At 35.9% G+C, this 27,437-nt stretch overlaps 1 protein-coding gene across 1 annotated transcript; it reads right to left on the bottom strand.

Annotated features, from left to right (window-relative positions):
* Window positions 1–539: 539 nt before the first annotated feature.
* Window positions 540–8,561, bottom strand: LOC114308283 (cellulose synthase A catalytic subunit 7 [UDP-forming]). Its single transcript, XM_028253843.2, has 13 exons — window positions 8,353–8,561; window positions 7,962–8,157; window positions 7,473–7,678; window positions 7,137–7,248; window positions 6,744–6,864; window positions 6,268–6,534; window positions 5,115–5,460; window positions 4,510–4,773; window positions 3,533–3,745; window positions 3,146–3,359; window positions 2,855–3,054; window positions 2,020–2,373; window positions 540–1,314 (listed from the first exon to the last, which is right to left on the bottom strand). The coding sequence occupies exons 1-13, from the start codon at window positions 8,425–8,427 to the stop codon at window positions 733–735; spliced, it is 3,150 nt and encodes a 1,049-aa protein (XP_028109644.2). The 5' UTR covers window positions 8,428–8,561; the 3' UTR covers window positions 540–732.
* Between the last annotated feature and the right edge of the window lie 18,876 nt (window positions 8,562–27,437).

Here is a 27,437-nt window from a genome sequence, read left to right on the forward strand (position 1 = left end):
TTTTTTAATATCGGTGGACTTAACTTTCTTAGAGCATCTCTAATACTCACTTTTTTTTTCTTCCTTTTTTTTTCATCAAAATGAGTGAAAATTTGGTTAAAAGCTTGATCCCTTACTTTTTGTTTTTTCATCAAATCTTTTTGAAAATTTCCATACCTACCTTAAAAATATGTTTTAATTGATGAAAGAAAATAATCTCCAATCCTTACTCTTTTTAAAATTTCATCAAATTTGTGTAAAAATATCAATGTTGGAAATTTGGTGAAGGATATTTGTTCATCCTTAATTTGGTGAAAATTTTGCCATCTCTCTTGATTTGATACAAGTTTGATGAAATCCTTGGAGCTCATTTTTGGCTCTTTATTCATCAAATTTGAATTTGAAGAAAGAATTGGTGAAGGAATTGGAGATGCTCTCTAGTATATGATTTGAATGGAAAAGCTGTAATAATCAAAAAACAATAATATATGCAACTTCTGATACATAAACTGTTGAGTTTGATCTTCATGTTTCATAATAAAAAAAGAAAGTCAAAAAAATTATCTCAAAGTAGCATTTTTGTTTCATTTACATACAAAACTGGGTACAATTCATTCAGCTAAACAAAACTCTTTCCATTCTGAATTTATTCTTTCTGCAATTCCATTTGGGTGGTATATATATATATCAAATATCCTTAGTATTAAAAAATTTACATGTGTTTTATCTGGAGAAGAAACAGAGAGAATATTTTCAGCAGTTGATACCACATTGTTTGACATCAGGCCCCTTTGTTTTCAGCACAAATGGGTCAATGCGGACCCATAGCAAGGAGAAGATAGAAGCCAGAAGCACTGACCATATGACAACGATGGTGGGTGTCCTGTTTTGCCTCCCCATGAGACCTTTGAGGAATGGATAGAGATGAACGATGACCCAAAAGGCAAAGAAGAGCTTTCCAAACAAGGGACCCCATGATTGGTACCCATTGTTTATGGCATCTGAAACTCCGGCCACAACCCCAACAAGGTTGATAATTAGGATTGTCGTTGGTGGGATAAGGAGGGTGGTCCATTTGAAAGCATATAGCTCTCCGAAATCCTCATCTTCTGTTGCCTTTGATGTGACTGTAAAGTTTGTGTCAATTCCAGCCAAAATCTTGAGCAGACCTTGTATGACGGCAAAGAGGTGAGCAGACACACCACCTATGACCCAAAACTGCTCGTTCCTCCACCATTCCTCTATGCTAACTCCACTCCACCTCAGCTCAAGAATGCCCGTTGTAAAGATTGAGATAAATAGAGCGATGAAGAAGAGACTTGCAAAGGTGCTTATCTAGATAATATAGAATCAATGAAGATTATTAAGTTGACTCGCAATAGAAGATAAGGCACTTGAAAGGAAATTCGGAGAACATGTGACTTCTGGATGTAATTATTTGATTTTTTTTTTTTTTTTTTAGGACAGTTTCATTGCATTTGGGGGCCAAAATTTTAAAGTTGATTTTCCTACCTCTTAGGTCATTAATTATTCTGGTTTTCTTTGAAGATACAATTGAGAGGATGTGGTAGTGTGTTAAAGTGACATGGAAAGGAAATTAGTGATATTGTTTCCATGTGTTGTCTAGAGTCAACACTTATGTTGATCATTTAAGTAATGTGGTACGCCATATTCTTTAAAATGTGGTACAATAAGGACAGACTTGTTTAGATTACACTACTAGAATTTAAATACTTCTAGAACAAATTTTCTTTTAACAGTTACAACACATTTTTACGAGCTTCATGACCTATTTTTATGTTGTCATACCATAACTCCACTCTTTGATTTGTGTTTTCTCCTAAAGTAGCTTTTACAATTTATATTAGAAAATATTTCTGTGATTGTTTTGGATAGCTAAAAGTGTACCACGTTTCGGAACGTGTGTTCCAAATGGTAAATTGCTAGGGTATTAGTGTTTCCTAGTAACACTAGTCAACACATTCCCCAGTTAATTTGTACTAGTTGGAAGGAAGGACAAGGGTTATATAACTTGATTACCTCTGGCATAATGAATTTGTCTGTGAGCAAGCAGATGGCTGGGAGTGTACAGTAGGCAAGTAGAGGTATGGAGGTGAAGGGGTAAACAGTTGTGTTGATATATGCAAAGCGCTCGAGCCATTTAAGTTTTCCTCCCTTGTAGCCATACCAACCTGGGCTATGACGGCTGAAAAAAATCTCAACCGAACCAAGAGCCCAACGAAGCACCTGGTTAAGTCGATCTGAGAGGTTGATAGGAGCAGACCCTTTAAATGCAGGCCTATTTGGCATACAATAGATGGACCTCCAACCACGACAATGCATCTTGAAACCTGTTAGGATATCCTCTGTAATAGACCCGTAAATCCAACCCAACTGCACAGTCAAGAATCATTAGGAATTGCTTTCTACTTATTGGACAATGGAAAATTGTTGGTTCACATATGCTTAAAATGATATTGTTGTTGTCAAAATTCATGACATTAGGCTCCCTTTGGATTTATGGATTTGAAATGAATAGATTTGTTATCAATAATTTGAAGAGTAAAACTTTAAAGCCAACGTAATATTTTAGATTTAGATATGAATAATGGATTTGAGAGCTTTGTAATGATGGATTTCAAATAACTTCGTAAAAATAGTTATTTGAAACTCTTCCATTAAAGATTTTACTCGTACAAAAACCTGAACAAAATACATGAAACATACCTCTATTCAATCCTCCACTTTAGAGTTATCATCTACTTTCAATAACTAATCTTCTTATATTTTTGCATAAAATTCCAACTTCAAATCCCTTCATTTTAAATTCACCCATCCAAAGGGAGCTATAAGGTTGTTAATCATTTGATATTACCTCCAAACCCCATTCAGTTTTGTCTTCATAACCACAGCTGATCACATGAATGGCTTCTTTCAGCAGGGCTGCTGGGCTCGAGGAAGGTGGGACGCCACCTTCAATCATTAAGGTTGAAGTCACAAAAATTGCTGACTGTCCAAACTTCTTTTCAAAATTCATCTGGGACATTAATAGCTCCTTGTCATCATCATCGAATCCTGCGAATAAGACAAACGTAACATAAGTGTCATAGGAAACAGTCTAGCACAGTACTAGTCATTGACAATGTGTAAAGAATGTTGAAAAAACCTTGAACATTTGCACCGCCTTCATTTGCACCATGTTTAGAATATTCTGGAAGCTTTTTGCGGCGTCCAAAACATGGGCAGCAGTCACAGCTTACCATTTTTGGGCGCTTTGGACCCTTTGGTGGATCATAACCATATAGCGCTTGTCTTCTGAAAACACATCCTGTGCCGACATACACAGGACCCTGGATTCCATCTAGACCTTTCATGTTAATCTGCCAAAGAAGAAAAATAAATATGCACAATTTAAGGGACGGAAAAAAAAAATATAAGAAACAAATATTCTTTATTGCACTCTAAAAATCTGAGCAAAATCAGCATCTTGTAATATTGAGCAGAATCAGCATTGGGTAACGTTTTTGTGGTGGCATTTCTTGCAGGGACTTACATCAAAGAAGACTGTGTTTCTGTTGGCATATCGATCATTCCTATCAATGCCATCGAACCTTTGAGGGAATTGAACATAGCAAACCTTTTTCCCAACTTGGTCGTCCATCAAGAAACACATTGCCTCTCGTGCGGCCTTGCTGTTGTTTATGTAATGGTCACAATCCAAGTTCAGCATGAATGGAGCATTGGTAAGAACTCCAGAGACACGAATCTGCAAGTATGCATCGCAAAGATGAAAGATCATACTTCATGATTTTAATTTAAGTTTGTGAATCTGCTTCCATGACAAGGCCAAATGGTCTCAAAAACCAAAAATTGCAAACCTGCCAGTAGTGCACACAATGTTGCTGGACAGATTACTTCAGGGTTAATTACGTTATTAGTCCCTGAAGTATACATTTTGTTACACTTTAGTCCCTAATTTTTAATTATTCTACTTTGGTCCCTAAATTTTGCGATCTATTACACTTTAGTCCTTGATGTCAACGCCGTTCAAAATTAGTAATGGAAGGAGTATTTTTGAAATTCTAAAACAAAGTGATATGATCTAAAATTAAGCGTTTTGTAGCATTTTAGTTTCTAAAATATGCATTTTATTTCATTTTAGTCTCTTAAGTATGCAATTCTTACATTTTTTTGTCCCTAGTCTTTTTATTTCGCTGTATCGTTTTTATAAAATTATGAAAATACTCCTCCCGTTATTGATTGTTATTGATTTTGAATGTTCCGATGCTTTATATATATATATATATATATCGGAAATGGTGCTGATGCTAAGGATGAAAGTATAACAAATAGTATATTTTGGGGACCAAAATGGAACACTCAAAAGATTGGAGATTAAAAGTGTAACATAACACATACTTTAGGGACCATTTGTGTAATTAATCCTGTACTTAACATGAGAATTTTTATTGTTTTAGGTAATAAAATAAAATAAATGGAATGAATAAGAGAAGAGCTTGTGATATTTACCAGGGCATTCATGGCACCTGCTTTCTTGTGATGTTGGAAACCAGGCCTCTTCTCACGAGACACATAGACAAGACGGGGAAGCTCATTTCCTTCTACATCGAAGCCTCCACTATGACCGAGAAAGACTTGAATCATGCCCGGATGATCCTTAGTATTGTTTCCTGGCCAAGGTGTACCATCTTGCATGATCCACCCTTCTGGTGGAACCTTCATGGCTTTTGCAACAAGTGCATTAATCCGAACCTTAAACTCCTCATACTCTCTCTGTCAATCATGGCAAGGTACATATGGAGTTATTATTATTCAGCCTCCGTTTGGGAAGTGGGTTGACTTTTTGGCTTTTTGGCTTTTTTGGCTATTTTAGCCTGGGCTAAAAAGCTTGGTTTGGGAAGGGCTTTTTGGCTTTTTGGCTTTTTTTTGTGAGAGAAGAGTGTAATGATTATGGGTTGAATGTGATGTTTTGTTTGTTGTGGCTAAAATAGCCTGTTTTGTCTTTTGTGGCTATTTTAGTCCCAACCCACTTGCCAAACACAGGCTCTATTTTGAAAATTATTGCCATTATTTTGGAAATATTTGAAAACAAAAACGTTACCAAACAAACAAACCTTCATTGCTCTACGCTCCTTGACAAATGTAGGCTGGACTTTGTCCTTGAGATAATCGATTTTGAGAGAGAAGTACATTTCTGGTGCTCGAGGCTCAATTGAAAAATTCTTACAGAAGGGAACCCATTTACGGGCAAATTCAGCAGTCTCGGACAGGGCTTCGAAGGTAAGCATTGAAGCACCATCATCAGAAACGTAGCATGAGATTTTGTCAACAGGGTAGTCCATTGCTAAGATTGATAGAATTGTGTTTCCTGTAACAAGAGGAGGTTCTTTCATTGGATCCACTGTACTGACAAAGATATCTACTGGAGCCAGCATGTTTGGTTCCCCTTCCCTCTCGTACCTACGTATGCATTAAGTTTATGATTTATATATAATTTTGTATGATCACCAAAAAAAAATAAAAATTCAACCTGGTTTCCTTTTTGAACTTACTGATTTCTCTCTGGTCTAGTGTTATGTTTTTAGACATGTAACTATATACAAAGATTAACTTCCTGCTTGAAGCAAACGTGAAATCCACTTCAAGTTGCTTTTTTCGGCTGTTTGGTGCAACTTATATGAGCTGCTTAAAGCTTCTTTTTTAAAATTTTGTGAGTTTATGTTAAACTGTTTGGTACAGTTTCTCTTTACAGCTTATTTTGCAGATGTAGTTTAAATAACCATAGAAGCTGTGAGAGTGGTGTTTTTGACTTCTATTTTATAGTTATTGATTTTAAACTTATAAGAAAAATTACATCAAATAGGCCTAAATTCTGAATACTTCACAAATAATGAGTATAAAGTAAGACAAAGCCCTGTCAATAATAATTTAACTCAAGACCTTGGGATTTACATTTGGTCCCACATCCCATTTAAACCACTGGACTTTTGTCTGTGGGTGTTACCTCAGCTACCCATCCTGCTATAATTTGGGAGAAAATTATTATATCACCTTGAGCAATGCTCAACGGCTCATAAGTCATAATTAATTCATGTGAGTCCGTTATAGCAACGGGACTACATTAACCAATTAATGACTATTGAGGCCATTGGACATTTGGCTATAAAGAGCATCAAATATAGAGTATCTTCTTGTAATTTGGTTTTCATACATGCCTAGTAGAGATGTATAATTCTACGGATTCTATCTATGGTGTTTGCAGCTGACCTGAGAGAAAGGCGATCGAGATATGTCTCACGATCAATTGGGGACCATTTGGGAAACTGATCAAGAATCCAAGAGAAAGCGAACCAGATCTCACAGATGACAGAAGTTAGCCAGAGCCCAATGGAGCCGTGAACCGGGTTCAATATTCTATAACGAAGAAAGACTGCCAAAACAAGAAGCCGAGTCACGATAATCATGCGGTAAGGGTTGATCTTGCTTGATGCAATTGGTACTTTTCTTGACAGTGGCTGTCTTGCTTCATCTAACCTGTGAGTACATATTCATCATCCATTCATACATACAAACAAACAAACAACAACAAATGTGAGTTAAAGAGCACTGTTTGGTTGGAGCTCATATTGTTCAAAAACTGTATGATTTTTTAATTCGTTTTTTGAGAATTGGTGTAGAATTAATTAATGTTCTTCATTCAGTTATATGGCAATGTATGTTTGGTGGGGAGAAGAACTCATTACATGGCCATGTCAGGGTCAGCCGAGTCATCCATTTCTGGGCCCAGATTGCCTTGCTGCAATTTCCACTCATCCATTCTCTCTTTCCAACCTCCCTCTTTCTTTTCATCCCATCTTGCACTTCCTAAATATGTAGTACAACATCATACCATGTTACACATAAAAATATACACAGAATTCAGACCGATACGATTTTAGAGTATTTGTTGGTCTAGCAAATCATGTTGGTTCATATATATACATCTTATATGATAATTTTGTGTTTGCTGAGAGATATTGGTAAAAAAAAAAAAAAAAAATAAATAAAAAAAAAAAAAAAAAAGAAACTTATTGTGGGGAAGTGTTTTTGATTTGATCTCAACATGTAAAGTGAGAGAGACATGGAAATCTAGCTACCAGGCTCGGAGACTGGATATGGATGCACGGCACGTTTATGTAGAGAAGAAGATAACATCTGATGCTCTCCTCCGTGTGCATGAGTTGATGATATTGGTAACTCACCACTCACCTGCATTCATGCATGAATTTATGAGGTTGAGTACTATTAAAAGATAAAATTAAAGCAAAAGAGATGCACTAATTTTTTTTTGGAAAAACCTATTTGCACATAAAAATATGTACAAAAATAAGCACCGAAAGCCATGCCCTTATTTATGTTTTGTATACATTTCTATACACGTAGCATATAGTTACTAGTATTTTTTTCATGAACAAAGAGTTTGATTTGGTTACCGGGCGGGAGCGACCACCAGATATAACAGGTGGGTATTGGGAGTTATCATCATCGTCCATACCCCTTCCATAGCTCATCTTGCCATAAAGCATAGCTTCTGCAACATGTTTGTTATTGTTCTTGTCTTGTTCATGGTCGATTTTGAATTCGTGTTCAATATCATCCACATCTTCTTCATCTTCATCTCCCTCCTCTCTTGGGCTCCCTTTTTTTGTTTCAAAAAAAAAAACAAAAAACAAAAACATATTATTAGTATTCCTTCCTCTTGTGGTTGATTCTAGTTTTAGCACATATAAATTCTTTACTGTCACTGCAATCCTCATAATGTAATCGAACAAATGGACTTTAAATTCCAATGATATCAAATGAAACAAATTAGAATGTTGAGTTTTCATTTTTTTATCTTTCTGTTTGTAATGTTTTTCAGAATGAAAACGATGAAAAACGTTAAAAGCACTCATGGTTTTGATTTTATGTCTAGGTACCACCTTTGAGGCGTTTGTATCTGGTCTTGCACTGCGGGCACAGTTGAGTCCCTTCTCTTCTCTCATACTCGTAGCATGGTCGGCACACCGGAAAACCACATTCGTTGCACGCTACGAACAAATCTCCATCCACGGTGAGTCCAATGTCATCGCCACATATCTCACAGACTTGACCATTCAAATCCTTCGAAGTCTTTGGCTGCACACCAATATTACCAAAACAAAACAAACATGTTATAGTTATAGTAGTCTTCGCAACTCATTTTTTGTCGATGAGAAAGTCTAGGCATACAGAAACTGATGAGAAAATTGATTCTGTAATTGGTTTATGTGTAAATAGAAAAACTATTTAGCAATTGCAGTATTTGTCTGTGTGTGTATATCATGTACCTACCTCTTCATGGCCATGGATGACAACAAGCTCGTTGCGGTTGTGAGATCCGGCAACCAGTCCAGCATTGGCTTCCATGCCGGACGGGGATGGAGAAGGAGTGGTGGTGGTGGGTTTTGTGAGCCTGAGCCTGAGGGAGGGTGGTATGGTATGAAAGAGGTTTGGGGGGTTCTATTTCTCTCTTTAATGAATGAAAATGAAGGGTGGGGATAGGGATATAGAGTATAGTATCAGTCTCTCCTCCCACCTAATGTGTCCACATAATGAGTGTTGGTGTTGGTTGCAGAGTCTCCATTGCCTTGAAGTTAAGCTTCCTCTATCTCAACTACCATGCATACTCTCTCTCTCTCTCTACCACCTTGTGTACAAACAATGTTTGGCTACGTCTAAAGGAAATGATTAGGAGTGTAAAAATGACCGTGGCTGGAAGTCCGCTAGTGGTCCGGGATGGGCCCGATCCGTTTAGAATTGTTTGGGCTCGAGCTCCTAGGCTTGGGCTTGGGCTATTATTTTGAAGTCTGACCCGGCCTATGGCCCAACCCACCGGGCTAGCTTAAGGCCCACTCAAGACACGGTCCGAGGCCCAGTATTTTTTTTAGTAAAAAATAATAAAATTTTGACAGAAAAAAATTTAAAAAATAAAAAAAAAATGGTCAGACCCACTCAAGTTCGACCCAAGCCCGAGGCCTGCCTCGCCCAAGGCCCAAATACCCTTGGGCTTGAGCTTGGATCTAGGCCTAATTTTTTAAGGCCGAAGTGGGCCAAGCCAGGTCGGATTTTTACATCCCTAGAAATGATATACAAACTCATTTTTAGACTTATTTTATAAATTCAATAATGCGCAAGTGATATAATTGATTGATGATTAGAAAAGATATGAAAGAGAGTGTTACTGTCATATCACTCGATTTGAAAATTAGGTCTAATTTTTTGTCTTAAATAATAATGCTGGTCTAAATCATCCTTGTGATGTGCAGTGATTTCCCAAAAGGCCCTTTCTATATTAAACCGTCTATAGTACATGCCTTTGTATCTTAAATTTTGCGGTGACAAGAGGGCATCATGAGGTGTGAAGAGCTTTGATTTTCACAACCTCACACATTGTAGTACTATTCATTTTCATTCTACACTATCACATGCGATTCTTATATAAGATGAGCTAATAATAGTAAAAGTGTATAGTGATTAAATTTATTTAGGAATTTATGTCGACAAGGACATGAGACAAAGAATGGAAGAGAAAGGAATAGTGGGGATTTGGAGCCATATGACCCTTCTATAGGAGGTGGTAGCTCCTCATTTCTTTTTTAAACTAAAATAAAATAAAATTGGACCAAAATAACATTTCAGATTTGACCCAAGTAGTAACAAATTAAATTATGAGATTTTAATTTTGTTAATTTGAACACTAAGTTTTTAACTTGATAACAATTTTAAACATGCGTCCATCTTTGCCTTTGAAGAGTAACAGTTGAATTTTTTTTAAACACGTCATCCTCTTATTTGTTATTTTAAATTAATATAAAATAAAAATTATTTTACCATAAATCTTATTACAGTGGATCAACCATCCTTATTTCTGAACCCTTCCCTTTCTTTCTCCAGCATAGCCCATTTTCCTTAGATTGTATTTGGTTGGAAGATTTGATGATGTAAACAGAAAAAGAAAGTAAAATAGAGATAGAATTAATAGAATTCGAATTTCAAACTATGTTTGGTGGAGTTGGGAAATAGAGAAAGAATCTCACTTTCTTTTTCCTTATGTTTTTCATTATAACCAAATAAAAAGTGGGACTGCATGTTTATTTTCTTTTTATTTCTCGTATCAAATTCTCCAATTAAACACAATCTTAGTGACCTTTCTTCCCAGCATTGCCCCCTCTTCTCTAGAAGCATTCCCTCACCCACTACTCTTCCATCCCGCAACCGCACTACCTTCCCAAACCACATTTCCATTCCCTAGCAACTCTTCCTTTCCCCCCACAACACCCCCTTCCTAACACCACTTCCCTCTTTCTCAACAACACCTCCTTTCCCTAGAACTCCCAATCCTAATGACCCTTTTACCTAGCACCGCTCTAGAAGATGGAATCTAGTAAGATACAAATGGTTCAAATGATCCAGATAATGGGAGCCGAATAGATTAAGGTTGGATCGACAATAGAGAATATCTATGTGGATCAAAGTTGTCCAACAATGAGATCTCTTAGACCCACGTTGTTTTCCCATCTCTTGGATAACTAGTGGTTGATTTGAGGGAAATGGATGGCGATGGAGAGTGGGGGTTCTGAGGGAGGGGGTGGCAAGGAAGGGATGTTGGCATTGGATTTGAGTGAGGGGGTGGCGGTAAAAGGTTGTCAGTGATGGATATGACTTATGCATAAAATCATAATAAATTTTGTTCAATAGTGGATATAATAACAAAAATACCGTTCCTAGTTAGTTTTGCTTAATGGAAATACATGAGTCGTTATGATTGAGACTAAAACAGAAAATTAAAATTTTAGAGTTTAATTTGTTAAATAGAGTCAAATCTCGAGATTTTTTTTTTTTATTTCTTTTTGTAATTTTTCTAATAAAATTGACAGTGCACACGACTATACACTGATTAACAGCACCAAAACTAAAACTATGTTTATTTTCAGTTTTTTGAAAACACTTTTCAGAAAAATTTTAGTTTGTTATTTTTCATATATTTTTTTTATTTTTACTGAATTTTTTAATATTTTAAGCAATTTTTAAACACACCTGAAATAAATACACTTAAAAAGTATAATTTTTCTGAAAAAATCTTTAAAAAATTTTTACCAAATACAAAAAATACAAAAATTTAATATATCCTGTTTCTAACTGCTTTGTTTCTTCCAACTAATCAATTCAGTTGTTTATTTAATTAATCTAGTTTTCAGTTCATCTTAATCACTCAAGAGATCAATCTGTGTTTATCCACCTGGTTTAGGTCACCCACTTTCGTTTCCTGTCCAAAGTAAGTCCTTAGAGTTAGGCAGTGTAGGACACTGGGGTCTTCCGAATAGGGTCTGTACTCAAACCATTTTGGTCTGTGATAACATGACTAGAATAGGGTATGAATTAAGATATCTGTAAAACTGATTAATTAAACAAAACAATGAATCGATTATTTAGAAGTAACTCATCAGTCAGTTCTAGGTCAACAACTTTGCCATCAATACCAAATCAAGGATTAGTAATAAATGAAGAAGATGTTGAAATATAAAATGATAAAATTGATGCAGGATGGAATATACCTAAATTGCCAATTAAAGAAATTTATAAAACTACTTTTATACAGAATGTTTTTAAAATCACTTTGCATGTTAAAACCATTGAACAAGTTTATACTTTAGAAAAGTCTCGAGAAACCTGCCAATTATTTGATGCGAAATTAATTAAAAGACATTTAAATAATGGTTACAATTTTATGCATATTGGTCTAATTCAAGTTGGTGTTAATCCATTAACCATAGTTGGTAAAAATACCTCTGTTTTATTATGTTTACGAGATGCTCGATTTCTTGATTACAATGATAGTTTAATGGGTATGATAGAAACTGGTCTGCATAAAGGTCCAGTACATTTTAATTGTTTTCCTGATTTTACACTTAGTTTACGCGATCCACATATTTTAGATGCATTAACATTAAACATTCAGTTGCATGGTTCATTTACTAACATGAAAGACAAAGTTCATAACATTGCATTAATATATCGTGTTCATTACAAATGCTTGCAAACTAATTTAAATGTTCATGCTTTACATAAGAGTCCCAAAGATAAAACCTTATTAATTCAAAGTAGTACTAACGATGGAGAATCCCATATTAATGTTCCTCAAATGATTAAATGGAAAAATGTAGATTTACCTGATCAATGGATTACTGTCAATGAAAATTACAAACATAATCAACCACAATCTTCAATTCAAGACATCCAAGATATTTACCAATTCAATGATGGTTTTGTTCGAATTAAATTTAATCGAAGTCAATCCTCTCGACATAGTACGTCTAGTGTTCCAACTGAAATTGAAACTGAAGATGAAATATTTAATACTCTTTTATTTCAAAAAAATAGTCAAATCCATCTTGGCCAACCTTCTATAAATAAATTAAAAGGTATTGATAATACTACTTCCTCTCAAATTAGTAAACCTGTTTATTCTACACAAATACATGAAGAAGAAAATGCTTCTAATAATTCTCCAACTCAAACTGATTTCGAAGAATTTATACCGCCAGTTAATCCTCAATTAATGACAATCAAAAAAGAATTTAAACCTGATCTAGATAAATTACTAATTGAATTTCAATCCTCTAAAAATAAAACACTTAGACATGCTTATTATGCTAAATATAATTCTACTCAAATGTCCAAAATTACTAGACAATGGTATGATTTTATGGTCGAATATGGTTTTGAATTACCTTTATTAGAATATGTTGACAAATATTACAAAAAGATTAATACAATTACCAAACATAAATGGAAAACTTTCGACACTACTTCTATTAGTTCTAGTCATCCTCTTTTAGAGAAAATAATTCTTAACCAACAAGGGTCTGAAATCCCTGCTTCTCCTTTCAAACTCCCTGGTAATGATAATGAGATTAAAAAGGTTATTAAACAAAATAATTATACTAATCAATGTTTAAATATGATTGGTAAACAATTAGACAAGATAGAAACCAATTTAGAATCTGTTCAAACCACATCCACTAAACAACCTTTAGATCCACCTTTACTTAATCTACCCAGTAATCGTTCCAAACGAACCAGTTTAGTTACAAATGATCAATCTACTGTCAAAGCTATTAAGAAATTATTTACTAAATTATCTACCTTTGATAATGCTTCACCCTCTAAAGATAAAAGTCTTACTGTTCTAAATCAACAACCTACTACTGAAATTGTTTTTACCCAATTCGACACTGAAACCACTGATGATGACATAAAACAATTAGCCCAACAATTCCGACCCTCTAATCACCTTACAAAAATTCATTATCCTAAAGTTAATCCTCAAACTACAAAGAATTGGTATTCTCGCCCTACTCCTGTTGATCTTCAATTTGAAAAAACTAACCTCAATAATCAATTTTCTGTTTCTCCTAAAAAATTATATGAATGGAATATTGATGGTCTTAGTGAAGATCAAATCCTCCAAAAGTTAAATCATTTGTCTATGGTCTCCAATAGTTATCTCTCCAATTATCCCCAATATACTCAACCTGAAATTGTTACATTAATTACTTCTGGTTTCACTGGTATGCTCAAATCTTGGTGGGAAAAATATTTAACTGAAGATCAAAGATAATCTGTAATTTATGCTAATCAAACTGATGATAATGGTTTACCTATCTTCAATGAAAATATTGGACGTTGCCACTCTGATGGTATTAATGCATTAATCTATGCTATTGTTAGACACTTTATCGGTACCCCTACTAATATTTATTCTCGCATATATGACCAGCTTAGTAATCTCACCTGTCCAACCTTAAGTGACTTTAGATGGTACAAAGATGTATTTACCTCTAGAGTTATGTTAAGAGAAGACTGTACTAAAGCATTTTGGAAAGAAAAATTTATTAATGGATTACCTAGTTTATTTGCTCACAAAATTAGAGATGTCCTTAGCCAACCTGCTGGTGTTATTGAATAAGATAACTTAACCTATGGTGATATAATTAGCACTATTCAAAAAGAATGATTAAAAATGTGTATTGATCTTAAACTTAGTTAAAAAGCCACTAAAGATAAACATAAAGCTAAATATGAATTAGGAAATTTCTGTGAACAATATGGTTTACCTCCTGTAGCACCCTTTCGTAGGAAATCACATACATATTCTAAGCATAAATATAAATCCAAATATTCTAATAAATACAAAAAGAATTATTCACCTTCCAAATCCAATGATAAATTTTATACTAAACCCAAAAAGAAATATTACAAAAAATCACATCCAAAATCTAAATCTAGTAAAGATATTACATGTTATAACTGTGGTCAAAAAGGTCATTATTCTAATAAATGTAAAGAAAAACAAAAATTAAAAGATAAGATAAATCAATTACAAATAAATAATGATTCTAAAAATCAAATATTTAAAATCTTTCAATTAAACCAATCTGATAGTGATTCCTCTTCCCATAATCCATCAACTACTTCTGACGATAAATCATCTAATACTGATTCTGATAATAATATTACAATAGGATGCAATGATGTCTGCTGTAAACCAGTCAAATAAATTACTGTTCTTACAAAATCAAATCAAGAAGAAACTGCATTAATTGACTTAATTAGCAAATTAGAAGATCCTCGTTTAAAACAAAAATACATGGATAAATTAAAATCTTTATTAATTAATTTCGATAATAAACCTAAGTTCGATAAACCTATTATTAGCTTATCTAAGACTTTAGAAAGATTTAAGAACAAAAATAAAGAAATTACACTTCAAGATTTACAATCTGAAATTAACCAAATTAAACAAACTATTCGAGAACTACAGAATAAAAATAAAAAATTAGAAGATGAAATTATTGCTCTAAAACTTAATCAAAGTTTTGATAATTTCCAACCTCATCCAAATACCTCTCCTCATGAATCTGAAAATAATTCCGAACCTGATTTTGATCACACTAATCCTGATAAACTCTTATTTGATAATCAATCTAATAATCTCGAAGACAAACGATTAAGTCTAGTCAATAAAATTTATATTAAAAAATGGTATTCAAAAATTAAAATCGTTATTGAAGATTTTGAATTAGAATTAATTGCTTTAATTGATACTGGTGCTGATTTAAATTGCATACAAGAAGGATTGCTCCCTACTAAATACTATAAAAAATGTCAAGAGAAATTAACTTCTGCAAATGGTAGTCAAATGTATATTAAATATAAATTACCTAAAGTTCATGTTTGTCAAGATAATGTATGTTTTAAAACTTCATTTGTTTTGGTTAAAAATATGACTGATAAAATTATTTTAGGAACACCATTTATTTACTTATTATATCCATTTACTACATCCAGTAACGGCATAACCACTCATGTTTTAGGACAACCTGTTACTTTTAAATTTTTATCTCCACCAGAAATGCTAGAATTAAATCAATTAAAAGATTGTTCTATTTCTCATACTATTTATCGTCTAACTAGACATTTAAATTTTCTTAAAGAAGAGATTAATTACAAGAGAATTGATCAACAATTAACTGATCCAATTATTATTTCTCAAATTAATGATTTCAAATTGAAATTAGAATCGACTGTTTCTTCAACTTTACCTACTGCATTTTGGCATAAGAAAAAGTATGTAGTTACTTTACCATATATTAAAAATTTTGATGAACGACAAATACCTACTAAATCTAGGCCTATTTAAATGAATCATGAATTACTTGAAATGTGCAAAAAAGAAATTAATGAATTATTAAAAAATCGCATCATTAGTCCTAGTAAATCTCCATGGTCTTGCCCTGCTTTTTATGTTAATAAAAATGCTGAATTAGAACAAGGTGTCCCTCGCTTAGTCATCAACTATAAACCATTAAATGCTGTTTTAGAATGGATTCGATATCCTATTCCTAATAAAAAAGATTTGATCAAAAGACTTAGTCAAACTGTTATTTTTAGTAAATTTGATCTAAAAAGTGGTTTTTGGCAAATTCAAATTCATCATAAAGATAGATATAAAACTGCTTTTAATACACCTTTTGGTCAATATGAATGGAATGTCATGCCATTTAGATTAAAAAATGCTCCCACCGAATTTCAACATATCATGAATGATATTTTCAACCCATTTAGTCATTTTTCAATTGTTTACATTGATGACATATTAATTTTTTCCAAATCAATTCATGAACATTGGAAACATTTAACTGCATTCTTTTACACAATTAAAAGTCATGGTCTAGTCATATCTACCCCTAAGATTAAATTATTTCAAACCAAGGTTCGATTCTTAGGTTATGATATTCATCATAATACTATTCTCCCCATTAGTCGCTCCATCGAGTTTGCGTCTAAATTTCTTGACGAAATTCTTGATAAAACCCAATTACAAAGGTTTTTAGGATCACTCAATTACGTTGCTGAATTTTACAAACACCTTCGGAAAGTCTGCCAGCCTCTGTTTGATAGGTTAAAGGATAATCCTCCTCCTTGGTCTTCTATTCATACTGCTGTTGTTCAATAAGTCAAACAATATGTTAAATCTCTTCCTTGTCTTGGTATTCCTACTGAGAATTCATTCAAAATTATTCAAACTGATACTTCTGATATTGGTTATGGTGGCATTCTTCTTCAGAAAGTCACTCCTCAATCATCTGAACAAATTGTTCGCTATCATTCTGGTGTCTGGAATAAAGCACAATTAAACTATAGTACTATTAAAAAAGAAATTTTATATACTGTTTTATGTATTCAAAAATTTCAAGATGATATTTTAAATCAAAAATTTTTACTTCGTGTTGATTGCAAATCTGCTAAATATGTTTTAGAAAAAGATGTTCAAAATCTTGCCAGTAAACAAATTTTTGCCCATTGGCAATCTATTTGAAGTATTTTTGATTTTGATATTACTTATATACCTGGTTGTCAAAATTCCCTTCATGCTTTTCTTACCCGAGAATTTTTACAAGGGGGTAAGGGATGAGTGCTACTCCACATATTCCATACCTTAAAACCCAAATTACCCATTACCAAACCCTGGTTAAACAAGTATCCTACCGCATTCAACGTCTCCAATTAGCCAGAAAAACTACTAAACGAGCCCAATACATCAATTACCATCAAATTCAAGCTCGTCGCAATTTACTTGCTGATTACCTGAACTGTTTACACTATTACCAGAATTATTTAGATCTTCTTTTTGGTTACTAATCATTGTTTCTTAATTCCACAGATGTCTCGCCCAAGGCCTTCTTCCAAGGCTTTGGTCCCATCCTCCAGTAAACCTAATCAACTACTTGTTCCTCCACCTTTGGAGTCAATCACTCAATCTCATTCTCTTGAAATGGTTAACCGTTACCAAGTTCTTGGTAACATTTATCGGCCTAATTATTCATATGCTTTGGCCACTGATCCCTTTGCTTCTGGTCAATCCATTTCAGTTACTCCATTTCCTGCTAATCCAATTAAATCATCCCGATCTGAGTACACCAAATCACATGTTACTAATCTGTTCTACAAAGAACCAAGTCACCCCAAGAGTCAAACCATTAATGAAATTGTTCAATCCTATTTTGGCTCTGGATGCCATTTCATCATTTCCCATCCAGACAAAACACTCTCCTATTACAAAGATATTTTGATTCACCATCAATCAATTCTGATTAAACCAATTCAGGATCGGACCTATTCTTACAAGATCCTGTATCATTCAATTTACATTCACAACATTGTTTCCTTAGCTGAATGGGGTCCTCCTTATCAGCTTCGCGATTTACCTGGTCACTCTATTCAGTATAATTACCATGATTACATTGATGCTTGGTTCAAAATCTTCTTGTACCAAAATGAAACCTTTAGTCATTCTTGGTTCATTTCTTTTGATCAAAAATTCAAGTCTGAGTTACCATTCTGGTTTCTGCAATGGTGGACTCATTATGGTGCCATAACAGATATCCTCCTGGATGGTCTTAATGAACTAATTCATTATTTTGCCTCTGTTTACCCATTCACCACTCACCAAAGACAATTTCCATTATTGTTAATTTTTATATCCAAATACAAAATCCCTTGGATATTCAAATGGCATTATGGACTTGATGATAAAATAGTCATTCGTCAGCATTCAGTCAAATGGTGGGCTAAGTTCAATTTGCCCCGCATATTTGAAATTGTTCAAGAAGAATTCCCATCTGATCAATGTGTTCCTACTCCTGCACTTGCTAAAGCTCAGCAGATCCCAACTGCTGCAATCAGCCAAGGAAGTTAACCCAGTCTTCCTCCAATCAATCTTGGAAGCCCCTCATCTAGTGGTTCCAAGCCCAAATCATCTAGGTCCAAAATCCAGCCCACAACTGATAAATCAAAGTCCAAGGCTAAGTCCAAAGGCCCTGCAATGCCGGCTCAGTCCAAGACTCAATCAAATCCCAAGTCAGAATCCAAATCCAAGGCTCAGTCAAAGCCCATTCAGCCCAAAGAAAAGTCTAAAATCAAGCCCAAGTCATCCAGAGATGAATTACTCCAGCTAGCCCGCAAACTTGTGGATCAAGCTGAAGCCCAGTCAACTTCAAATAGTTCAAGAGAAGGTTCAGAACATTCATACTCTTCTGAAGGATCAACCAATCAATATTCTGGTCCAGAGTTTCAAGATGCTCAGAATCCTTTTATTTAATCAACATAAGATTCCCTATAAATACAAATTAGCTTCAATCACTACTCTTTTGAGAAAAGCTGCCAATTTGTATTTATAATGATTCCTTTATTCACATGATCACCGAAAGTGATGAATAGTAAAAGTTACTGTTCACTTTTACTGTTTACCATCACTATTCACTCAATCAACTTTTGTTAAAGCTGCTCAACTGCTCAATCAATTAGCCGAAAGCAACCAACAGCATCTGCTTTGCTCCATGCGCTGCCAGCTACCTTCGTCAATCACATGCTGTATAGTTAATTTGTTTTCTATATATTGTAATCAATTGTAATCACTCAGCAGTCTTCAATTTTTATTTCTTTGTTGTAAGAAAAAATCCCGAGTGCTCTGAGTGACAATTACATCTTCCCGTTTGTTAACTAGTTAAGATCCTTACAGTTGCTACAATTGTAATTGTACGTTATTTTCTGTATTTTAAATTACAAAGTTTTATTAAATGGTTTTCTTTAATTAGTGCTGCATGTTCCAATTCTGGTGTTCAATTTTAATATATTTTTTTGTATTTTTGTGTATTTATTAATTTTTTAAAATATTTTTTTACAAATATTTTATTTTTTAAATACATTTAAGTAAGATACACCCAAAAAAAAAAAAAAAATACTTAAAATTTTAAAAATATTCACTAAAAACAAAAAAAAAATGAAAAAAAAAAATTCAGTTTTTAGAAAACTGAAACTAAACACACTTTCTCAACATAGAATTTGGGAGAGAAGTAAGTAAGAAATACATATCTCATGTCAGAGGACTATATATCATGGATAATAGATGAGATCATGAAAATTATAACATTACTTACAATGCTTGGCTAATGTAAGAATAAATAGCGAAATAATGTTTGACAGATTATTTTTAGCTATTAGATTAAGGTAAGAACATAATTCAAAGGTATAGATTATCTATCCAATTAGAGAGGTAGGATTATTTATCCCCATTTTGAAGGGTTAAATACACTCACATATATATTACAAATCTTGTATTTAATAAAAAAAACATTTGTGCATACGAGAATAAAAATGTATTTAACAGCTCCCACATTTCAAGAAGGCTCTACCCACTGTATGATTTATTCCATTCAACTACAAACTTGTGACATTTTTAACTTATTTGATCAAAATTACTTTAAAATCTACACCAAACTATCATAAAATAGTCCGATAACCAATTATATATAAGTGAAATTAAGTAAAAATTGGAACTTTGTAAAGGCACATTTAACTTAAATCATGTACTTGAAAATAAAGTTGATGAGATTTCACATACTTACATGATAAATTTTTTTAGAAAAATAAACTGAAGCCTCATTTTTTTTTCTTCTCTTTTATATTAAAGGCACGGGTGATTATTCAGTGCTTCAGGAGTATGAACATGTGGTGCTCCATAATATTTTGATTGGTGGAGAGATGCAAAGGCCCTGTTGGCTTTTTGGCTTTCGAAGGTTATTTTTGTAAGTATAAGCGTACCAGCAAGGATCAATCAGTCCTTACAGAATTTTGATTGCCAACCAATTATCAGACGATTGTGTTGTAGTTCTTTCAGCCTCAATGAAGAGGACTTTTACTAGTGGCTTGATTTAGAAGAATTTAAGCACAAGAACAGTTAAATAAAGAGCAATTGAAGCATTTCCTTAGTGTGAAAAACTTACAATGATCCAAACTCAGCCTCGTAGAGGTTTACAGCGACAATCTACTTGAAACTACTCCTATGAATGAAGTGCAGTGTAGGAATTTAAAGTACAGGAATGTAAAGAGCAGGAAATATAAAAACTAGAAAGAAATATGTAAAGTAAGACTGGTTTCTTAGATCTGAGTCTGGGGCTTTTTTCTGGGGTCTTCCCTGCTATTTATACTCCTCAAAGATGACCATCGAACTGCACTTCAAACTATCGAACTGCTCCTCCGTGATCATTGATCATGCTGCCTTACAAGTAGTTCCACTACACCATCACTTGCAGTTAAGCTTCCCTCCTATATTTGAATTTGAATATGAGTAACTGCTGAAGCCACGTCACCTTGCATCTCTTTGCTGATCTAATGTTACTCGGACCACGCAATAGACAATATCAACTGTCACGTGTACGATCAGGATCGAAGACTTGAACAGTCTTCCTATATTACCCTTACTCTGCCACGCGTCGAACTGTAATTGGTCTTTTACAAAATATGTAGCCAACATTACCCCCCGCACTAATATACCCAATACTTTGTGATATTAGTGGATCAAAGCCTTTCTCCCGCGCTTCTTAGAACGCGCATGGGGTCTAGATTCTGGAAACACAACCGTCACTTATTGATGATCATTTGCATTAATTCTCTTTCAATCTTTTGAACACCCCAATACCTTAGCACTCGTACAGGCTGATACTTCTTCTATGGCCGAATCAACTTTCTTCTCTATTGATCGGGCACATGAAGAGTCATTGAATAATGCTGCTTCCCCTCGAAAGAACCTTCACGCATTCATTAGTCACCTTTATCCACCCTTCTATATTCAAGTTATGGAAGCCTTTGCAAATTACCAACCTTTGGATTACTAACATATTGCCCTTAATCTTTTGATTCAGAAAGTTGCAGATATAGACACAAGAAGTTCTTCTTCTAACTTATCCTTACAGTTCGAACAAACTGCTCTCAAGCCTTTGATTCGGAAAGTTGCAAATATGGACTTGGGAAACTCTTCTTCACAAGCCTCTGTATGGGATAAGGCTGTAACTTCTTCCTCTTCTGGAGATTCTGACTAGACAAGCTGGTCAACACCTGAGACTTGTGTTTTGAGGGAGCGAATTAACCATTATTTTGTTGAGTTCACTGACCTTTTAGAGTTTCCTTCCTATGCTCGAAGTTCAGTGGTCTACCCCTACGTGCCTATTGACCATCGACGTAGTCTGGAGAAGAATCTGCTTGTAGCATGGTACACATCCTCCATGCCTACAAAGATAGTGCACACTGCCCGACGCCTAGAAGAAGCACAAGGGTACAACCCATCATTCTTAGCCCAGAAGGCAAAGATTTGTTATTCTGACTGGCTCGATTATATTAATGCCTTTGTTCCTTCTACTCCCGCGCCATTTCCTATAATAGAAGCATCCACACCTTCTTCTCCATCTCCTGAAATTGAAGCATTCACACTTTCTCCTCTACCAACTCTTTGCTAGACAGAGAGACTGAAGCTTGCCCTTTCCATGGATAACGTCTTTCCACCTTACAAACATTTACCTTCCCCTACTCCAGCTGAGCGGAAACAAGCTCAACTTCTGCTTGCAGCTTTCTCCCACTTGCCCTTCAATGTTCTTGAGGACGAAGTCCCTCTCAAGAACCTTCGATGGGCTTGTGATATTCTGACTAGAGGCCATGTCCTTAATCCCCTTGCCCAAGCAGAACTTCATGTGATCCTGGACCAACTTCCATTGCTCCTTTACTGGCATCGAAATTCTATGGCCACTACACAATCTTTAGACCAACTTTCGTCTCTTCGAGTTCATGCCCAGTACGAAGCAGAGAACTTCATTGAAGAATTCGGTGATTTCAAGAATAAAGATTCTGCGTATTGGGATGACTTGGACATAGACGAATTGGAACAAGGATTGAGAAAGGCGGCTTTCGAAATAAAGGCTGAAGAGCTCTACTACGAAGTGAGAGCACATCAACTCATGCAGCCAATGTTAGAAGACATAGAAGATAGAATAAAGAAAGAACAAAAATTCATTGATCATTGTTGGACTAAATTTCATGATCTTGTTATTTATTCCATTCCTTATTTTTATGAGCTTGAGTTTATACCCAGATAGGGTCATCCGATGTAATTACTTTGGCTTTAATATAAACAAAATTCTTCTTGATTTGGCATTGTTTTGACCCTGCTTCCATTTGTCTTTAAAAGCCAATTCAGAGCTTCGAACTGAACAATCTCATCCTTCGAACCTAGACTCAATTGTTTTAAATGAAACACTAAAAGAACCAATTATGAACTTTTCCAATTTATGGAATAAAGTTGACAGTTTTGGCTGATTTTCAACTAGAACCAATACTTCGGATCTAGCAATCTTATACTTAAAGTTTGTTTCAACCATAACCAACACCTGATCATGGTTATTATGATCAATTAGTTTTAAATTGACCACCTTTTGCTTCGAACAACAGTTCATGCTGTTTTAGTTCAACAGACAGCCTCCCTTTTCTTTCTTTTTTTCTTTATATAAACCAACCATTGGTTTTGATGTTTCGAACACCAAATCCCATCCTTAAAGAATCTCAAGTTTTGCCTCGAAGGACATTACCTTCGTTAAGAAACCTAAAAACAGGTCTTTAAACTCTTTGGAGTAAAACAAACACTCAAGTATTCTTATATTTTTAGGTATGGAAATGTGCTTCGAAGCCGGCTTCTCTGTTTCGAAGCCGTTGTTTTTTGGCTTTTGGCGTTAAAACTTGGCTTCGAAGCCAAATATCTTACTTCGAAGTTAGCTTAGCATCTGGGCTGTGTTTTCCCTCCAAAAGTATCAATATTGAAGGAAGCTCTTCGTATTCGTACTTCTAGTACTTAACGACTTACGCAATACATTTTCCAGACACAAAAGCTTTAAAAACCCTTTTGTTTCGTGCTCTGAGATCACTTGCTCTTTTAACGCACAAACCCTTCTTTCTACCGATCTTCTGCTTCTCTCTACCTCCTTTCTCAGCTTCATTTTCTGGAAAAGCGTACTATCAATGGCTTCTTCTTCAGTGCCAGCCGTAGAGCGTGCGAGCCCATCTGTAACCCTGAAGAGGATCATTGATACAGAATGTGAGAAGTACAAAGCTGGCGAGAAAAGCGCTATCAATGGACGCATCTCCGTCCCTCGTCGCCATGTGCAGCAAGACTATGTGCTTGGTCCCATATTCAAGGAGATTCCTATTGAGCTTCCAGCTCTATACCCTCGTCTGGAAGACCATTGTCTCATTTACGAAGGTGGCCTTGACTGGAGTAACTGGAAGACGAATCGTCCCCACTAATGCTGGCCCACGGTGAGACTGGAGTGGCAAGAATGGTATGATCGAGTTGTCCCTAGTAGGACCCTGGACCTTCAAGAACTCTGCCTCCTCGACGCCCTTCGGCTATCCAGGTTAACCATTTCAGAGGACCCCTTTTTAGTTCCTGCTGCTCTATGCTTTTGGAATTCTGTTTTTAATTTCTTCCAATTCAGATGTGCGATGATGGCCCTTACGGTGCTTGACATTTGCCATCTTTTAGGATTATCTCCCATTGGAACCCCCATTGGACCAGATTATCCTGACCTAGCAGTCCCTTTTTTCCTCCCCTCTCTTAACTCATCCTATAGTGACTTTGTTAAGGCTGAGAATAGAAGGGAGGGTCCTGTGACCGATAGGGAATTCTTTTCTTTCTTATTATATTGGCTTTGCAAGTTCCTTTTTTGCACTTCTTCTTAAAGAATTGTGCCTGAATTTGCCCCTCTTGCCAAAGCCCTTGTGTTACAGAAAAGGGTGGCTTTAGCCCCATACGTTCTAGGTCACGTATACAGAGCTTGTTCTTTTTTTTGTGAGAAACCCTTAGATGTCAATCAAGGGGGACCAATTTGGATTCTTCAGCTTTAGCTTTTTGCTTATTTCCCCGAATTACAATCCAAATGCCTTAAATTTTTTGAACCAAATCCTCCTACTCATGGCATGAGGCTAGCCAACGCTTCTCTTTATCCTTCTACTTTTGCTTTTTACTTCTCTTTCTTCCACCAACTTTTAGCTTCTCGTCTTTCCTACTGCTTTCGTCCCTTCGAACCCACTACTATCGGCCCACTTTGGTTGAAGAATTTCCTAAGTGATAGACTCTGTGTTTCACCTGTTCACAAGGATATATGGGCCTTCATTTTAATTCCCAAAGAATTATTCATTGGGACCATGAACCCCAGAGCTTACAAATGCATTGCTGAGCCCTATTGTCCTGCACAATTTGCTAGACAATTTGGCTTCACTCAAGGGGTCCCAATACCTCTCTGTAGTAACACCAATCTAAGTCTTACCACAAGGGATGTGAAAGTTTGAAAGTCCAGACTGGAAGAGGCAACTTCCAAATTTATATAGGACTTGATCGATTTTGAGTATATTCTCTTCCTTCCCCAAGGTAACATTTTGAAGAGATATCAAAATTGGTGGGTGACCAATATGGAAGTGCACTTGGCCATTCCCCCTCAAGACCTACTGACGGTGTTAGATGTACCTAAGCCCAAAGAAGCTAGAGCTGCTACTTCTTCCACTGTTCTGACCACTCCAGTTCCTGTGTCTGCCTCCACTCCTAGAGTTACTCGGGCCACCTCGAAGAAAGGTATATACTCTCATCTCTTCTCTTTTACCTTCTTTATTATGCTTTCAGTCTTAATTAAACACAAAGACCTGGCTTCTGATGCTTCATCTTGCTGCCTATAACCAGGCATCATTGTTATCTTTAACGACCACCTCTTCATCAGCACTCTCCTGGGCTAAGTGCTTCAGGTGTGGCACTTCCTCATCAGCCGTTTCTTCGATTGAGCCATCAGATTTCATCAGTATACTGAGCGGTGTCACTCCCTCAATATACAGTTTGGCTTCTGCGAAGTCTGCGCAGGCTATGAAAGGTTGAGGATCTGCATCAATTTCCTCCGTCTCCCCATTGCCTAGAGCCATTATCATTTTCTGATGTAAAGAGGAAGGCACACATTTGTTAGTGTGGATCCAATCTCTACCAAGTAAAGCATTGTACTTCGCATTGCTGTTGATGACGAAAAACGCTGTCATGCAGTCCCTGGTTCCCACACTCAGGTTGATGGGTATAATTCCCTAGGCCATCTGTTTGTCCCCAGCAAAACCAGCAATGGTTGTACTGGTTGGGATCAACTTGGGATTCTTTTTCCCTAATTTCTTCAAGGAAGATTTTGGTAGTAAGTTCATCGTTGCCCCATTATCCACTAAGACTCGGTTTAACTGTATCCCATCGAAGAAGGCCTTAATATACAAAGGCTTAACATGCTGTGCCATAGAATTCGAGAGATATTTAAAAGGATATGAGAGGTTAATACTTACCACTTCTTTACTCTCATACTCAGTTTCCATTGGGGTAACCATTTTGAAATTATCTTGTACCATACTCACTTGTGAGTCTTCACTAGAGATTGGAATTGGGTCAATTTCTTGCCCCTCCTAATTCTTATCTCCAGCTTGGAATTCATGCGGTAGTATGTGTACCATGTTTACTGATACTGGAGGAAACGAGCCAAACTGGATGGCTGGTTGTACCTGTTTCCCCTCTTGGCTACCTTGGTCAGTTACCTCAGAAGCATCCTGCATCCTGCATTCTGGCACTTCATTGCTAACAGGTTCCTTTGAATGGTTTTCCTCGACTGGTTTTTCAACCAAAAATGTTTGCTCGGCCATGAAAGCTTCGAACATTTCTTCTTCCACCATTTCTTTCTTTTGGCTCATGCCAATTTCTTCTTCTGTCTCACTACCACTCTCCATCAGAGCTTTCTCCAATCCAGCTAAACTAGCCTTCTCTCTGACTCTTAGTTCAGAATGAACCTTAGCTAACTGTTCTCTGCTGCAACCCACCTTGTTTTGTAGAGTTGGCTTTAGAGTGTGGTTTGACTTTGGATTCTTCTTTCCTTTAGTCTGGATCAATGAAAAACTCTCTCCACTTTCTTTCAGGTCTTGCTGGTACTGGGTGTACCTACGCTGAATTTTCCTCCTTTGTGATCTGGAAATTACGGGGACCATATCTGGTTCCTTCGTTCTTGGGTGTTTCAGCAATACCCAATTGTTGGAGGCCACCCAAGGAGGCTTAACCATCCTACCTTGATTTCGAACATTCCTTTGGGTAGGCACTTCCCTAGGTTTGCTCTGCATCACAAACCAATCTAGAACTCCAGGCACCCACGAGCTTACTGACCCAGATGTTGCGCTGCCCTTTTCTTCCTTCGAGGCCACCTTCGAAGCTGGCTGTGAAGGCAATTGCTTGGCCCTAACCCCAAGCTTTGAGCCTGATTCAGGCCTTCGATGAAGGTGACCATTTTCTATCCTCCGTGAGGCTGGTCTAGGGGGCCAATCTCTGGCTTTGATCCTAAAACCTGAACTCTTCTCCGGTCTTCTTTCAGAATGACTACTCTCCATTCTGTAATAGTTAGGTGTCCTGGACTCACATAAGGGCCTCTTGCCTTTAGCATGCATTCTATCAACTGTAGGCTCAACCACTAATGGCTGCTGCCTAACCTTAGTCGGATACGGCCTTTTATTATAAGCATTGGTTGGTTTGGGACGCCTCTGCACATCCCTGAAATATTGCTTCCCATCGACTGAAAGGCCTTTCAACCACTTATAACTCAGTCTGCACCTGGGACACATCCTCTGCATTACGGCTGTCTCTAGGGAGTCATCATCCAGTGCTTCTTCATCAGAGTCTTCCCTCTGGTGTGAGAAATCTTGTCCAATAGCTGGTAGATTTCTAGTGTCTTTCTTGATTGCTGTCTGGTTGGCCATATGCATCTGTACATTGACTTCTTCCAATTCTTTCAAAGACAGGTTCTGAAAATCTGGCATAATGACATTGGCTGCCACCTCTCCAATTTCTGGAAATGGATTACTATCGATCCCTATGGCCTTTTCAGCTTTGGTTGGGAATTTCAAACTCTCTTTCCGAATTTGTTCTTGGATCCTGT

The sequence above is a fragment of the Camellia sinensis genome, chromosome 5, assembly GCF_055761805.1.
Source record: "Camellia sinensis isolate YWXY chromosome 5, ASM5576180v1, whole genome shotgun sequence".
NCBI classification, from domain to species: Eukaryota; Viridiplantae; Streptophyta; class Magnoliopsida; order Ericales; family Theaceae; genus Camellia; species Camellia sinensis.